The sequence below is a fragment of the Oreochromis aureus genome, linkage group 10, assembly GCF_013358895.1.
Source record: "Oreochromis aureus strain Israel breed Guangdong linkage group 10, ZZ_aureus, whole genome shotgun sequence".
Lineage (NCBI taxonomy): Eukaryota > Metazoa > Chordata > Actinopteri > Cichliformes > Cichlidae > Oreochromis > Oreochromis aureus.
In genome coordinates, this window is record NC_052951.1 from 24,969,334 (window position 1) to 24,986,984 (window position 17,651).

The window sequence follows — 17,651 nt, forward strand, 5'->3', positions numbered from 1 at the left end:
AAGTAATTTTATTTGAAGTGAAAAAAACACCTCAAACATAAAATATCTGGCTATAGCAACTCTTTTGGGTTATTTTTTATTTATATAAGCTATTTATATAAGCACATTTATAACAACAGAAATTGCATTCAAATCCCAAATCCAGTTGGAAAAACACATGAAGACGAGCGAAAAGTGACTTTTGTCATGTTAGATAATTAGCAGTGTAAAGCAAAAATCACATCATTTACTTGTCCTTAAAAATCATTCACAAATCCTAATACATTGCTCTCGGCTATATTTGCAGTATCATACCACTGCTTCTCAACAGATAACCAGACTCCGTTGGAAAAATGCGTGATTTTAATCAGGCACTACGTTAAACAGCTATGGCAAATTATGAGAGGGCAGTAGAGGAAGAGCAGAGGGGGGGAAGAGGCATTGGTAGGGAGAGAGGACAGCTGACAGTTTACTGATAATGTTTAGGTTAATGTTTAGCCTGAGGACAGGCAGCTCAAGGCCCTGCAGCCTTCTACACCTGCCGAGCAGCTTGAGGGTGCCTCCGCTCTGTAGCAACAACTCGTCTAAAATGGTGAGTAATGCAGTGACAGGCTTTAGCATTAGCATTAAAAAAATAGAAGAAACACAAATTTCACGTGAGGAAAGTCTCTTTTTGAACACTGCAAGATGTGTGGGTGCACTCCCACGTGACAAGCCAAGCACCGTTCCGAAGTATATCCTCCAAAGTATCCAGCTCACGTCGTTCTATCACGTGAGAAACCGTACGCCGAACTCTCCCAGGAAAATGTAAATAAAAACTTTAAGGCGTACATTTACGTTAAGGCGCAGACGATTAAAGTGTGTAACACTTTTATGAATTGCTCTGATGCTGTACTTTAATTCGGCGTTAGTAGTTTTTTAGATTTCTCAGTTAATTTGGTCCCTTTGCTGTTTACATTGGCATGTGGCTCATGTGCAATAGAAATGTGAGCGGTGCGAGGTTGGTATTCATATTATTGCGAAGTTGAGATTAACTGTATATTTAAAGTTACACATCACATTTAAACTTAAAATTGTTGCCTGTGAAATGCCTTCATTTGGTACGCTTTGTTTGGGCCTGGTTGAGACTTTTAGAGTGGGGCGGAGATTGAGTGGAGTCCCGCCCAAATCCTTTATTTAAACCAATCAAGTTAGGTCCCTTATGCAGGTTACACCCAGGTAAGCCTGATCTGTGGTCCTGGAAAGGACGGCGTTAATGTTCATTTTTGGGTCTAGACCGCCACCTTTTGGACGCAGCGTAAATAGCAGTCAGAGAACTCCTAATACTAGACTAAGCATGTGTGTAAAGGTTGAAGAGCACTTTTCATTATAGTGATTATAGTGCAACAAAAAAAAAAGGAAATGAAATACAAAAAACAACGTGATTTGTCCTGTATAATTCCAGGGCTAAAGAGTTTAACCATAATATGATTTTGTCCAGTCATCAGACTCACACTGGCTCTCCCCTGAAGACCGGGAGCAGCTATTGGTCGAGCTCAGGGCCACAGGCTGGATGGAGGTGGAGGACCGTGATGCCATCTTCAAAGAGCTTCACTTTAAAACCTTTAATCAGGTGTGTGTATTTATGTTAATATAGTAATTAGCTTTGTTGAAGTCTTAGATCTAATCTTGGATCTATGAGTTAGAATTTTATTTTTTTTATATTGCTGTTATTTTTTTCATCACTTCCTTTGATTTGAGTTTAGACCTAATTTAGATTATGTTTATGCAAGGCTACCCATTCGTGATCAGGTGCAGTTAGGTATATCTAACATCTTCTCCCCTTTCCCGGTCATGCATGTGTGCACTTTTTTCAAAACATGCATGGGTCCTATTCTTGATTTACCACGTATAGTTGAGTTGTGGCGGGCTTGTCCACAAATTGCAGGGATGGCGATTCTATCACTGTCTTCTTCTGTCCACATTCCCTTGAGCAAAACCCTGAAACTGTAATTGCTTCCAAAGGACAGGCAGGCGGCCTTCTCTGCCACGATTAGTATGCAGTTATGCGTGCAAAAGATTGAACGACAGGCAAAAATCAGCAGCTAATTCGACATCTAGGCACCATTGCATATGGCGATTGAAACTGAAGTGTCTGTTGTCATTAAATCAAGCGCAGGATTTAAGATGCTAAAGGTGTAATAAAAGAAAAGTGCCTCAAAATAACAGTTTCATGTAAGTGCTGGGATCACAATATCAGACCACACCAGCCATGGCTGCACAGCTGGTTGATGTGTAAATGGTGTTTCTTTGAATTGTGAAGGAGGAAAAAAAAAGAAACATGCACATTTGTTTCCGTCTTAGTGGTCTTTTTTATTCCAGGTGGCCAGTAGAGTCTGTGATGAAGCAGTCATTTTTCCAGTTTCTGTAGCCGTGAAAATCTGTTCATCTTTAGGAGGCTTGTTGCATGCTGCCAGATGCATGCCCAAAGTGTCGATCGGAAACTCATAATTTCAGCTGTGATTCTGGTAGCATACTGAGCATAAAATTGTGATATTGAAATCAGTAGTCAGACATGTCTCCACAGGTTATAACTGTGTCAAGTGTCAGCATTTTTTCTGAAGTACTTATGAATGAATGACCTAAGACACCAAATGTGCAGGATAATAACATCTAGGGCTTGGTATTGTTTAAAAACAATACCTGTGATTAGCGTTCTTCGTGTCGTCATACTCTGCTGACATCAATGAACTATTGTTTGGTTGTTATGCAATATCTCTGACTTGGTTTACGTGAGACTGAATTACAGACATTTTGTGGTTCAAGAAAAGACATGAAGTTGCAGGAAAAAGTTAGTGATTTAAATAATATTACGTCCCCGGCCTAGGGGTAACCTGGATGTAACACGAGGTGCAGCTACCCACACCAACCACACCGAAGAAAAGGCCAGAAACAAACAAAAGACAAATCTCCAACCTAAACTCATAACCAATAAACAAGACAAAAATGGTTCAACAAAAAAGTTTCTTACTCCTGCTACTGCTGCAGTGCTCTATATATACAGTGTAACAGTCACAATTATCTATTTACAAATCTATTTATGAACAAACTGGTTTGTAGCTTGCAATAATACAAAGCACACTGCTCAGTCCAATCTACTCACTAAAAGACATTCAGATCAGATTCCTCATACTTAGCAAGTATATTTTTTTAAAAATGTATTTAAATTAAAAGACTTTTCCCTGCAATTATATTGTGGTTTTGCACCATATACTCTGCTTTTTCGTTTTCTCAACAAAAACTACAATTTTAAATAGAAGCAGTGCCTGTGTTCTTCTAATTTCCACCAAACTTGCCAAACTTCTCAGTGCATCTGTGTTTAATATTTACTGAAAAAGGGAAGCTGAAGAAAACCTTGCCTTAAAAACTGTTATGATTCCCATTGGGGAATATTATTCAAAGTACTAAAACGGACCATGAATCCAAACAAGCCCTGAATGCCAGGTTGTTACTTTAGAGACACTTTGAGGCAGTGCTCAGGCCCTTCAGTGACACCAGGATAATTTAATTGCACATGTTGCAGAGGTCTGTTCCTTACATAATTTGTGCCACTATCCATAAAAACCAGCATGCATCCTTTGAATATTTATCACAAAGTGTTTAAATTTTAAGTGCTTCTAAAGCCACACGAGGACACAGTGCAAGGATACTTTGGGATGCTAATCAGAGTCAACAGTAAAGTATGGTAATATTTGAGTAGGGCGAATATGCCGGGCGGCGGTGTAATCCTTTATTTATCCAGATAAAAGTATCATTAAGATACCCGGCCATGAGGGCATCTGAAGTTACACCAAATAGAATGCATAACAATGTAATGCGTAAAGAAACAAATACACCTAATATTCCATACAGACAAGTGAACCCGATCATGTGAACCATGTGCAATAACAGGATGGTGGTTAGCACTGTTGCCTCACAGTAAGAAGGTCTGGGTTCAAATCCAGCTTGGTCTCTTACTGTTTGCATTTCGCATTCTCTCCTCGTGTCTGTCTGCATGGGTTGTCTCTGGGAAATTCCTGCTTCCTCCCACAGTCCAAAGACATGCATGGGGTTAGGTTAACTGGTGTTTCTAACTAAAATGACTCTAAGTGTGTAAGTGGGCATGACAGCCTGAGACCCTGAATTGGATAAGTGGAAGAAAATGCACAGGTGCACATTGGTGGTACAGTTTAGCTCTGAATTTTCAGGATTGCACTGAAAATAAGTCTTTCATTTAAAATGAATTATGGCAATTTATCAGAAAGTTATTTATAATATTGGGCAAGTTACTGGTTGGTGACTGTGTCTACTGTAACATAGTTCCTGAGAGCTGCCTGGCAGCTGAAACTAGTTCTCTTGCTTCCGGGGGTAAAACAAACATTAAATATTCTTTTCAAAAGTTTTTTGGCACGTCTTGTAAGCAGCTGCTCCGTTCGCTCACTCTGTGCGGGGCGAAGTAAACTGCAGCATCTCAAGGCCACTTAGCGGACTTCCTCTAATCCCATCGTTAGTTGTTTTAGCCCCTAAAATAGTCTGTTTTTACACTTCCCCATGTTTGAAGTCGGAGGGTGAGCGCTGACCTCCCCCATCTACTCCTCCTGGCTCTAAAGCTTCTCCTCTTACCCCGACACGTCAGGCTGCATTACTCTGAGACTCACCAGGAGGCCAGTTGGCAGCAATTAGGGTTTTGATCAGAATGATTTCTTTCACAAACAATCAAATTGGTTAAAATGTTTCATCTGGTTCACAAACCACTAACAACCCCATCATTCCTTCTGCTCTGCATCGCTTTCTCTTCTTTTTTTTAAAAATTCTTACTTGTTGCCACCCTCCTTTCCCCTATCTCTGCCTTTCAGTCTTTGTCTGTCTCTCATTCCCATTCTGTGCCCCATGTTATTGGGGGAATGAGCTCATGTTGTTCCAATTTTACATGCTGGCAGCTCGCTCTGTCTGTCTGTCTCTCTCTCTATCCTTCTTTTTCACCCTCTTTTATTCTCTCCAGACACCACTCAAACTCTCTGATGCATTTTCACAAACTCTCCAGCTCGTTTTTCATGGCTGCTCTTAAAGGGCTTTTACCGAAGGGGAATGGAGATGAGGAGCGACATGCTGGCTGATTTCCATTCGCCACTTATCTCCAAGTGATGGGCTTGAGGAAATCAGATCCCCAAGAGTTTATAATGAGAATAACAAATCCCCTTCCTGTGTGTTGCAACACTTCCTCTCTTGATCTCTAGGGGGCGGTAGAGCCGTACTCATGCATTGAAGTGAGTACAGCAAGTTGAAGTTGAGCGAATTCATGAGACGCTCAAGAGCTGCAAATGAATTTAAAGGAAACATGGCAGCTGGGATTGCTTCTTTGAGTTTATTTTTCTTTGATTACAGCAAGTGGAAAGTGTTATGATGCCTTTATAAATGGCTCAGGAGTTTAGCTGCGGCGTGTGGGTATACAGTGTGATGTTTGTGGCATTAGTCTGAGGAGTAACTGTGAGTTATTTTTCCTGTCAAGTCCAGTCTGTTTAATGTGCTTTGAGAGGTGAAATCCTCTTTCTGGAGTCGCTTTGGTCAGTGGGAATTATTGCAATCATATATAGACGTACGTGTGTGTGTGTTTAATACTGTAAATCTGGGCTGGAATTGAGCGTGTTTTTAAGTTGCGGTTGCTGATATTGTTTACACAACAAGCTTTATGTTATGTATGTTTACAGATGACCATCTGCTATACATTTCGCTGGATGAAGTGGAAACTTTCATGCGACACAAGTGAAATGGGTAGCTTTCGGATGCAGCTCGTATAAGAGAGGGTGAGCTGTGCATGCTCAACTGTTGTGTTGTGTTAGCTGAGGTTGACATCGATGGCATTCCTCCTTCCCCCACAAATATTCAGTCAAGCAGCCCTGGGAAAAAAAATCACTCAAAAGCTACGTTTAGGATGGAGGGGAAAAATGGCCGGTTATTATCTTCAGTCTTTCTTGTAAAGTAAACAAGGGCAGTCTTAACCTAAGGAGGGAAATTTTTAATGGTTAAATATCTGCATCCAGAGCATGCTGCACTGTCTTTATTAGAGGGATTAAAAAGCAAATGGGTATGTGCACCATTGAAGATTTTATTTAATTTATCAGTTCAAGTATTGTTGCCTATTAATATTATTTTTTTGACAATTTTCAATCGTTTTGAAGTTTTCAATCATAAATTGTTTTAAAAATAAAACTATTTATTTTTCATTAATTTAACCTTTATTTAAACAGGTAATCCTGCAGAGATTGAATGTCTCATTTACAAGAGAGACCTGCTTCAGATGACTGTAATAAAATAGAAAAAGTAAAATAGTAAAAATTGCCTAATGTTTACGCAATCATATTATAAATCTGGCTCATTTCTGTTTTCCACACAAAACATTGCCTTGAAGGTTCATTTTAATTGTGCAACATGTAGATTGTTTGTTTGTAATTGTGCAATCACTGTACAGTTCACAAAACATCAAGGGATTGGTTCATGCACCAAATCCAAATCATCATCATCATCATCATCTTTATTTATAAAGCACTTTAAAACAACCACAGCTGACATAAAGTGCTGTACATTTGAACTAAATAATAAAAATACATAATAAATAAAAAAATAAAAACCAAAGAAAGAAAAAGTAAAACCATTAATTAATTAATTAATTATTTAATTACAAGAAAAACTAAGTCACAACAATAGTATTATTAAAACATTTCAATTTAAAGGCCTACGATGATATTATTATATGAAATGATAACATATAGCAAACATACACATTAAGATAAAGCATTTAAAAACATTTCCCAACATGTGCTGCATTAAAATGTATATGGACTCTCACAGTTTTAGTTAATAGTAAAAGTTAATAATACAATTTATTTAATTGCTGTATGTTTAACTATTTTAAAGGGATTACATATTTACATTATTCACTCACTCATCTCCTTCTTATGGATTACATTCCCCCCCCCCTCCCCCCCCACATTGGGATATAATACAAACATATTTTTACTGGCTAGCTTAAAGTATAAACATTGCATCCACTCCTGCTTCTATCAGTTGCTGATAGCGCGCTTATTTTTACACCACATTTCACTTCAGCCAAGAAATGAAAAAGTAATCCTATCATGAACACATCACATTAGTGGAGCTGTAAATATGGAAATAAGTATATTTTACTCAAATGCGTCAGTAATTACCTGGATTCCATCCCATACATTATTTTTAATATAATTTTTAAAGGCTGAAAAGACTCTCCTACTGTTCTAACTCTTTTCCTCAGAAATGACATCAAGCTTCTGTGGAAAATATTTTAAAATTAATGTATTGTTATTTTGAAAAATAGTCACTTCAAATAAAAAAAAAAAAAAAAAAATCAGAACATTTTAGTTTTATTTGTGTGAAATAATTTTTAAGTATCCGGCATACACAAACAACCTCCCAAGGTTGTGGTTTGCCGCAAACAATAACTACAACACAAGCTCTGGGAAAAAGCTTCTGGACTTAACTTCCAATTTCGAGTCTGAGGCAGCGACTCTGATTTTTACTGAAGAGAGCAATGCTGTGTTCAGACAGCTGCCTCTGCTCCTGCTCTGCTCTTGGAAGCTGATCCCCCCCCTCCCCCATCCCTTTTTTATATTCAGTCAGAGGCTCCCTCTCCTCCAAATCTCCTTCAAGCCTCTGCCTCTCGTTATGGGACTTGGTCTACTTGTGTTGAATAAGTTGTCCTACAACTAAAACTGAGCCCCTGGGTAAACCAAACTCCCAAAGCCATCCTCCTCCAGCTTCACACACACACGCACACGTTTTCGCATACAGGTTATACTGATGAATTCATTTGCTCATGCTCCATACCAAACAAGCAGGGCCTTTTCTCCCAGGCAAATAGTTGAGCAATCAGATTGGACAGTCTGTTGGGTTGATTTGTCAATTCCCAGTCACTCAACATCAATCAGTGAATTTATTTCTTTTTGAAATGAACGTTAATTCCCTTTGTCATGTGTGCTGTATTTATGTAGCACTTTGAGTCTTACTGACCACTTTACACTGCAAGCCACACCTATTCATACAGCCCTTAATGTTTTTATAACCTCAGCGTCTTCCTGTTACAGATAATATATTGTGGGCAGTTTTGACGCTTTGGTGTCTTGCCCAAGGACATTAAAACTGGCGGATCGGTTGAGCAGCGAATCAAATCACTGACTTGCCAGTTGGTGGATGACCTTCTAGACCTTCCAGATACCAAAAGATAATCAGTTTCCACTTCAGTCCTTACATCCAAGAAGCTGGAACCAGTGAATGGTTGGCACTTTTCCTTGATACATGACTTTGGTGATCTATTGTCTTAGCCACCTTTAAGTGGACTCGGAGTATCCCACATTTCTTGACTATTGTTTGGACGCGATGATTCAGGGATTTGCCACCCTTCAAAGAGTTTGGGCAGTGTTTTACATTCCACCGGAGGGGGGGGGAAAGGAAAGCTAACAAGAAAATGTTACAATTTGCTCAAATGCTTAGAGCTATGCACACAGATTTGCATATACAACTTCTACACTAGTCCTCGGACGAGCGAGAAGCCAATTAATCGGCTCAGCGGTGTTCAGTTCCCACCTTCAATCTCCAAAGTGAACCTTTCCCTGGGAACCGGAGGCATTCTGCGTTCATCCCATCCTGTGAGAATAGCTGGAGGGAAGCCACAAGGTGTGGCACCCAAGCGGAGGTGGTTAGATAATCTGGCTATCAGACCTTGGGTAAAGTAAGATGGCCCTGACGTCTGCCGTCTGTTGACAAGCCCAATGTCTTTTTGAGCCCTCGCTGCTAAACCCCGCAGTTAATGAGGGGTTTGCATAAGTTGGCCTTAACGCCATGCCTGAGCGTTACGTGACACTCGTTACAAAAAGGAGCTGAGTTGTGTGTGAAGAGTTGTAACACATGATATTAGTCACTAAATGAGTGTCAACACTGGCAGAGTGTCAAATTGAAACCCTGCTCTGCGTTTCTCAACTTTAAGAATCTTAATTTGAGAAGATTAATACCGCTGATGTTACACATGCCCAGCAGAGCTCTCTCTCTCTCTGACTACATGAAAGAACTTCACAACTGGCAGCTTTGCTTCATAATTATTTGATATTTTGCTTTAAGTTACATGTCAACTCAGCGGGCAGCCCACGTCTGGCCAGCTGGAAGCTCGTGAAGAGCTGTTTGGGGAAAGAAGAGAAATGAGGTGTGGTCATCATCATTATCATCACCACCACAACCACCGCCATCGAAATCACAGCTTTCTTCGCTTGCAGAGGAGCGAAGGTTTTCCAGGGGGCTAACGCTGACGCGGGTGATGATGGGGCTAGCGGAGTAATCATCGGGTAGTCACGGCGGTGTGTAATGGAGGAGAGCGGCTCGTCTTCCTGTGTGTGCGTGTCGGCAAATACTCGCGCATATGCCGAGGAGGCTTGTGTGTGTACATTTGTGCATGCACCAGTGTGAAAGTGTGTGTCTGTCAGAGGCTAGTAAGGGTGGGCACAATCTGCATGCACTTAGTCCTGGCAAAGCAGTGCAGGCGTTTCTAAGCCCTTGGACCGCGGGGTGGTGGAAAGCCGATCTGTAAATAACAGACACATGTGTTTGAAACTGAGTCCTGTATTCCAGCCCAGAGCCGCAATGAGAGGGAGAACACCACTCCGCTCCGACGTCAAATTGTCTCATCCAGTGTTGTATGACAATCATGCTGTAATAGCACCAAAATGGCTCCTCAAAAGAGAGTGTGTGTGTGTGTGTGTGTGTGTGTGTGTGTGTGGGGGAGACGGGAGGGGGCATAGTGGCGGTCTGCTGTCGGGTGTTTCTGATTATTTGAGATGGGGGCCTGCATAATGTCACGTCAAATTATGTGACTCTGACAGCTACAGCTTGTTGGGCCAGTTGGAGAGAACTGCTGGCTGGCTGGCTGAGAGGATGGATAGCCGACTAGCTGGCTGACCTGTTGGCTCGAGAAGTGTGGCCCGTACAATACAAATGGGATAAACAAAGCACTTTGAGAGGCCAAGCCCTTGACCTCTGCTGACACGAGACCTCATCTGGGAGTTGAGGATTGGTTTTAATTTCTGTTTGGCCCAAGTGGAGGGTGTTGAGATGACCTACAGATGACGGACAGACACAGGACTGTCACTTTGCCTGTATTGTTTCCTCATGCTCTGTTTACTGCCCCCAAGGGAGCACTGTCTGTTGAGAAAAGGCTGATGTAGGGCAGGATTTATTTTCTGGATTCACTATTTCAGGTTATTTTGACATTCAACTCCAATTCATTTGTAGCGAGTGATTACTGCTTTTATTTTATTTTTTTCTTGTTTTTCTCCACTTTTGTTTCTTTTATCAGGCTTCATGTTACATAACGGCCATCTTATGTTTCCCATATGTTCCCTTCCAAATGCTCTCTGGTTCATTCGCACATCACTGATGGCTGAATGGGGACAGGTAATTTCTTGGAAAGTGTGACAATACTTACGATAAAAGCAGTGCAGATTTTCATGTTATACGGCACTTTTCAAGCTATCATTATAAACTCTAGTTGGGTTTAGTGCAGTTTCAATTGAATGGATTAGGGGTAAACAAAGTGGATGGATTGTTAGATCATTCTAAATACAAATACAATATTTCTTCTTGATCATTGGCAAACGTCATGATGCCGTGTGCTGGCTTTGTTAGAAAAATGTACTCTTTCAATCAAGTCGTGAAGACTAGAAAATGTATCATAAAAATATTTGCAGTTTTGGACTTGCAGATCTCATGTATATTCAGCTATAACTGTATTATAGATACTGTAGGCCAAATGTAAAACCTTTGGCAGACATGTAGTGTTAAAAAGGATCCTCACTGCATAAAATGGAGAAAATAAACCCAGGTTTCAAACACATTGGTCAAGGCCAGAAACCTCTTAGCTGTTTATCTGTTGCAGGATTAAAGTTATGAAATCTGCATTTACATTTGATGATTAAAGTCCTTGAATTTACTAAACAAGAAAAAATAAATACTTGCAGAGGGATTCATTCCTATTTTTTATAATCATTTGAGGCTGTTGGAAACAACGCTAACACGACAAGCCTTTTTTTTTTAGAAGTTGCTTAATTGCATGTTGAGTACCAATGAAACCATATTAATTCCTTCAGAGTTGTTTATGGCCACCAGGGAAAATAATATTCATTTGTCATGCTTTTATTTTTTTTGTTAGCTGGTCACGTTTTACACAGTTGCAAATAAATCGACTGAAAATACATAGAAATGATCAGTTTCAGATGAAAGATTCACAGAGGGCAGATCTACCACAGAAATAAAGTTGTACAGCAGTGGATTTGCAACCTCCCCAGTCTGCTCAGTCTAAATGTCACTGACATTACAAGGCGGAAAGGTTTAAGCCAAAAAAACTTAGATGACCACAAAGTGTAGGTAGTGACAGTGAAAATAAGACTGCTAATATTTGTGGTTAGTAATAACTTTAGCATAGCATTGATGAAGCACAGGCGGCGAGCATGCTCAGTAAACGCACACCTACATGTCGTAGCTGTCTGCCGCCAAATGGGGACGGTGTCAAAGATATGTGGAACAGCTGGAAATGTAAGCTACTCGTGTTTGTGTTTGTCCTGCTGTTGATCCTTTAGCTTAGCCCCTGCCACAGAGAAGACGGAAGTCACACAAAGAACATCTTTGTTTTATTTTTTCTCTTCTCGGTAAACTCTGTTCTGAGTAGTGTCCTATTGGACAGTGCGGCGTTGTGTAGTTTTAGTGAAAAGCTGCCTGAAGGCACTAGAGGACATTGTAGGTTTATGTACAAGTTGTGGCAGCGCACAGGGAGAAGAGGAAGAAAGATGAGCTGAAGCTTCTCCAGCTTGTACTTTTTTACTTTTATTTAAAAGCGTAGGATGCCATACATGCATGCATGTCTCTTTAAGGTACCAGCATGGTACTGGGTTGGTAGCCTATAGGTGCTCCAAAAAGCTTTACAGATCCATGTGTATATATTTGTAGCTGTGTACTGTCATTTGGCCTGTTGTTGTTCATGTTTGTGCTGTTGTTGGGTTTTTAGCTTAGCACCTACTGCAGAGAAGACAGAAGTCATTTTAGACAACTTCTTTTTATTGGAGTGAAATTGAGTGTTAAAAACAATTAACTGTCCATGCCAGCCATTGATTCTGCTTTTCATTTGTGTGTGTGTGTGTGTGTGTTGAAGCTAGCTTTTTAGCCAACTAAGACAGCATTGTTGAGTTTTTAGAGTGTACATAAGTGTGTTCTTACAGCCTTTCTATTGAATGTCTGCATAGCAAAGTGCTACGCTAATGGACACAAACATTCATAAGCACAGTTTTAAAAGCTGTGTAGACTGAATTTCTGTCATCTTTCTCTCTTTGAAACAAAAAGGTACTCAAGCCAAAAAAAAAACACTTGTGTACAATATAAACTAGTTCCTACCATAAAAGATTTACGTAGCCACTGTAATGTAACCTATTGTTACTATACACTGTGTTTCCATCAGTTTTCTAATGCCACGCATTACCACTCTTGAATGACAGTGTCAGCTAACACTAGCAAATTTGGTTACCATTCTTAAGTTGTGTTTTTGTAAGGCACAAATTGAAATCTGCCAATTATTGTGAAGTAGCTAAATAGCAAAATACCAGAACTTCATTTAGCAAAACTCAAGTAGAAACCATTTTTTGTCAAATAAATGCATTAAAACTGCTCTATGAGGTCCCTACAACACAAATGCAGTGGAGCAGACTTAAATGATGAAGGTGAGGTGTGACAGCAGTTGTCTGTGTTAAAGTGGCCACACCCCCAAATCCAGTTTCCAGATAGATGAGTTAGAGAAACTGTATATAGAGCCCCAAGCACTTTCTGTACTAGGCCTTGAATGTCTACTCTTAATTTCGGCTGTAAATTTGGGCACTTTAACATTGGATTGTATGGGGATCAATTCACTTTTGGAGCAAGCCTCTAGTGGGCACTAGAGGAACTGCAGTATTTGGCACTTTGCTTTATTTTTTTGGTCAGGACATTGCTGCATGGTCTCAGCCAACATCTTGTGTAGTGGAAACCCTAATACCAATGATGGTGTCAAAAAAGAAGGAAAAAGGTGTTAGCCTGAAGAATGAGTTATAAACATTCATAGACCATGTTTAATCAATCAAGTATCTTAAAATACCACGAGATGACTTTTTTGTTCTATAACAAGGGACAGATTAGAAAGGGAGTTTCTGAAAAAGCACAGTGTTTTGAACTGGGACATTGTGCAGGAACCAAAAGTGTTAACACAGAATCCTTTTACCTGTCACTTAATGTTCCTCAGCGGCATATTAACCTGAAGTCAGCCCTTAGAGGGAGAAGACATGTTTGGACAACACCTGACATGACAGGCTGCTTAGCAATCTCCATTAAAGCCAATGAAAACTGAGAAAAAGCAGACCGCCCGGCTCTCTAAATTGGTGCCAGTGAGGTCAAGTTGCAGGAATATGTCAATTACTTAAATTGATCGGGAGACGGTTTCCTTGATAACCAATTTGATCAAGCTGCTGATCGTGTTACATGCATAGCACTACACGTGAATTGAGCAGGCTGTCTCAGAAATTGGTTACAACACACTAAAAAGGCTAAACGCAATTTCCTCTTTGAGGCTAATTCTGTTTCGTCATGTCAGGTGGTGGATGGGGCCACAGCCATAGCATGTAAACAATGGCATTTCAGTTGATTTAATTAGGCAGAGAGGAAGCATTTAGGGGCTTAATTGAGATTGCAGTGGGAAATTGCTCTGAAATAGGTCTACCTGATTCTTTTTTCTTCTTTTTTTTCCTCTCTTCACAGAGAGCATGACGAGGGATTTCACTCTCCTCTTTGTAGATAATTAGAATAACCGTAATCACTCCCTGGATGGCCTGTGATTGGAGCGAGTCACATGCCAAACTTATGAAGAGTGTGTATGTTTCTCGGTGTGTGCATGCATGCTCTAAAGTCCTTTTGTGGTTGTGGAAATTGAACACATGCATTCAGGAGGACCTTCTATATTCAGAAATCCGTCTTGTACTTCTCCCCGCCTCAGATGGCAGTATTGCACTTCATTATGCTTTGGATTGACATTCTTTTATTTATATATTATGAAACTTTTTTATTCTGTCCTAACATGGTTCTCTATTGACATTGTGTTTTAATTGTTGTACCACATTTTATGACCTTTATGTCAGTGAATGTGCTATATAAATAAACTTTACTTACTTTATTTATTGTTTATGAAACTTCACATTTAACTTATTTCAAATTTGGTGACAGAGCCCTTTGAACAGGCCCGCTATATTTTCTAATCAATAGTTCTGTTGAAGTGTTACAATTTTGCAAGACTACTTACGGAATGATTTGTTTTCACTAATTATGTGTATACTGTTAACATTTATTTATTTTAATTTAGATTTTGACCATTAATAATGCAGGAGTCCTTTTCTGTTTATTATTCTGATGACTTTACTTTTAGCAGGATTTGTACATCTGAACATTTATTTTTTATTATTCATTTATTTATTTATAAAAAGTGGATCAAATTTAATGCAGTGTATTAATCATTTTGTGCTTAAACACATGCATTTTGAAGCAGGCTCGCAATAAATTTAGCCATCATTTTATTTTCCCCCTAACAGGCATTTGGCTTCATGTCACGGGTGGCTCTGCAGGCAGAGAAGATGAACCATCACCCAGAATGGTTCAATGTTTATAATAAGGTAACAGGGACTGGAGATTCATTTACAGTGCTGCGTTTATTTACTGTCAATTAGAGTAAGCGCATCTTGCAAAATCAATAGTGGTTTGTTTGATTTGTTGCCATATTTACAGTTTTGTGGTTTGTTAATAACGAAGTAGACACACTGCAACTGATCTTGTATAAAGCCGGTTTTATTTACTTATTTATTTATTTGTGTCAAACGGTTATGACTGGCCCATAGCCAGGCTTTCACACACTCCATATGTAAAAAGGAAAAGAAAAAGCCAAAATCAGGTTCACACTTTAATCCCATAGTTTTTTTTTTGTTTGTTTTTTTCGTGAAAAGCTCTGCAAATATGTCTGCCTTGCTTCACAGCCCCAGCGCTCACACAGACTCTCTCACTTTCCCTGCCTCACAAATAAAGTAGTGGTTGATATGACAAACCCAGTCCCTGAAAATCTCTCAGCATTAGGCTGTAGCCACTGAGTTACTGTGTGGCGGACCGGGCCGCTCTGGGAGGAATGCTGGTCCTAATCCACTCTTTATTAAAGTCTCTGTACAATGGTGCTACAGGTCTCTGGGCCCCCACAGCACTTTCCACCAGACACTTACACATAAATCCCACAGCGACTGAGGTACAGCCTCGACAAAACAGAAGCTGTATGCTGAGCTGCTGCTAATATTCTCTAAAATTCACTCTAAATGTTCTGTTCTGTTTTGGTGGTTGTTAGTTTTAAGGGTATTTACAAAAAATGTTTTTGGTAGCAGGGGGGGTCAAACTGCTGCAGGAAAGGAGTAGTTATCACAGTTTATGTCAAATAAAACTATAATGTGTATCACAATATGTACAAAGTTTCACATTTTGTAAAGTATGATTAGAGAGTGCGGTTTTTAGGAGAGTATTGTTTGACAACAGCAGGAAGGCTCAGCGCCTGTGGGCAGTTTGCTTGAGTTTGTCATCACAGAAATGTCACACAGAGACCAAAAACCAAAACCTGTACTCACTGGCTGCATGTGGCAAACCACAGCACAGCTGGGAGCACTGCACGCTGTAGTTACACCTACCAATACACAGGAAGGTCACATTATACTTCCACCAGAATGTGCAAGAGCTGTCACAGAACTAGGTGATAGTCTTAATCGTTTTTTTTCAAGGTTGCACAACATCACTGGATGCGACATATAAAGCAGTAATGCAGTGAAAGCTGTTTCTAGATGGCCACACATATGCTATCTGATTTGTACCTTGCACTCTTGAATACAGACTGGAAATCAAAGGTGGACATAATTACTCTAACATTCCCCCCTTTAGACTGGGACCTGCATTTTGACTTTAGCCTAATAGCTTATACAACTGGAGCCAGACGCGACCATATTTGGAAAACGGGGTGATTCTAATTAGATTAGTATATTTTTACAGGTAAAACATGGTATTTAATTTGACAAAACTGTATATTGGTTCAGTTAACCACAGAGTAAGCCATATTATTTGTCCCATAACTGATGACTTGAAATCAATCCAAAAGGCGCCACCAAAACAAATAGTTGCAAGAGGTCCTGTTTAGTCACTCGAATGAATGATAGCGAAGCCTGGTGATGCAGATAGGCGCCGGCACCTACCTGTCAAAGTGACCACAGTCCTAATAATGCAAAACTTTGAGCTATACCACAATTTAAAAGAATAGAAGTTATTCTGAAATGACAAAGTATGTAATTTTATTGGATTTTTTTCTTTGCAACTATTAAACTCTTAAAAGTTGCTTTTAGGAAAATATTTTGATTATGTTGTCATTGCCTTGTGATTGACACTAACGTGTATATGTGTCTTCACAGGTCCAAATTACACTGACTACACATGACTGTGGAGGGCTGTCAAAACGGGACATCAAAATGGCCAAATTTATTGACAAAATTTCACTTTCCATGTAGTTTTTTTGTGTTTAAATTGCAATCTGTCACAGCCTTTGTAGATACACTGATTTTAGTTTCAACTCCACTCTTTAAAAAGACGACTGCATTACAGAGTTAAATGTATTTAGTCTTTCATATGTGCATATTCTGCTTCTGATTTTTGTCCCAAATAAAATCTGTAAAAATAAAATAAACGTTTTACATTGTTTACAAATGTTTGAAGGCTTTCTGTGATAGTTTAACTTATTTAATCTCTAATTGTTTTAAAATGATGCAGCTTTGCAGTGTCTCTTGAATTAACACTGTGTACGAAAGCTCTGGTTTAGATTTCCTCAAAAGTCAGAGACAGATTGGAAAGGTATCACTGAGTGATTTTCACACATAGAATTAAAATGGATTGTAATTGCTCAGCAGTACTCTGTCAAGTTCTCACCAGTGAGCTTTTACATGCGAGTCCATCAGATCTCATTTTGTCACTTGACAGTGGAAGGGGTCAAAGTCAGTAGGAAATTAATTTGATTTGCGATTTGGTAAAGGATGAACTAAATTCAGTGCTATCTATCTCTTATGTGGTTAGTTGTAGTTTTTTGGGGACAATCTAAGTTTTTAAACATAAATATACATAAATAAAGCATGAATATGGTTGCTTAGTCTTTCCTGATCATAGTGAGTTTAAAAAAATGCTGTAAATTCTCATTTTATCGCCAAACTAAATTCAGAGTCAGCTCAAACAGATTTGCTACCATTTTAAATGAGGAACCTGACAACACTTCAAGTACAAGTCAGTGTCTGCTAGTTAAGCATAGAAAGTAAAATCGGGCAGTATGAACTGTCTGAATGTTACAAAATCCATCCAACAGTGACTCGTTTAACATGTTCCATCCCATTTGTTTAATTTCTGCAAAATGGGTGAGGTGTTGGAGAGTGACACATCCTCAGGACAATGCAAACATTGGAGGTCTCCTGCCGTGTTCACGTTTTCATTTTCTGTTACTTAAACCTGAT

At 39.4% G+C, this 17,651-nt stretch overlaps 1 protein-coding gene across 2 annotated transcripts; it reads left to right on the forward strand.

Moving 5' to 3' along the window:
* Positions 1-344: 344 nt before the first annotated feature.
* LOC116319067 (pterin-4-alpha-carbinolamine dehydratase 2-like) lies at positions 345-16,860 on the forward strand. Of its 2 annotated transcripts, XM_039617873.1 has the most exons (5): positions 345-571; positions 1,460-1,591; positions 5,706-5,801; positions 14,673-14,753; positions 16,569-16,860. In XM_039617873.1, the coding sequence occupies exons 4-5, from the start codon at positions 14,685-14,687 to the stop codon at positions 16,662-16,664; spliced, it is 165 nt and encodes a 54-aa protein (XP_039473807.1). In that variant the 5' UTR covers positions 345-571; positions 1,460-1,591; positions 5,706-5,801; positions 14,673-14,684; the 3' UTR covers positions 16,665-16,860. The 2 variants fall into 2 exon arrangements, with proteins under 2 accessions (XP_039473807.1, XP_031594155.1); XM_031738295.2 differs by lacking the exon at positions 5,706-5,801 and having other exon boundaries at positions 359-571.
* The last annotated feature ends 791 nt before the right edge of the window (positions 16,861-17,651 follow it).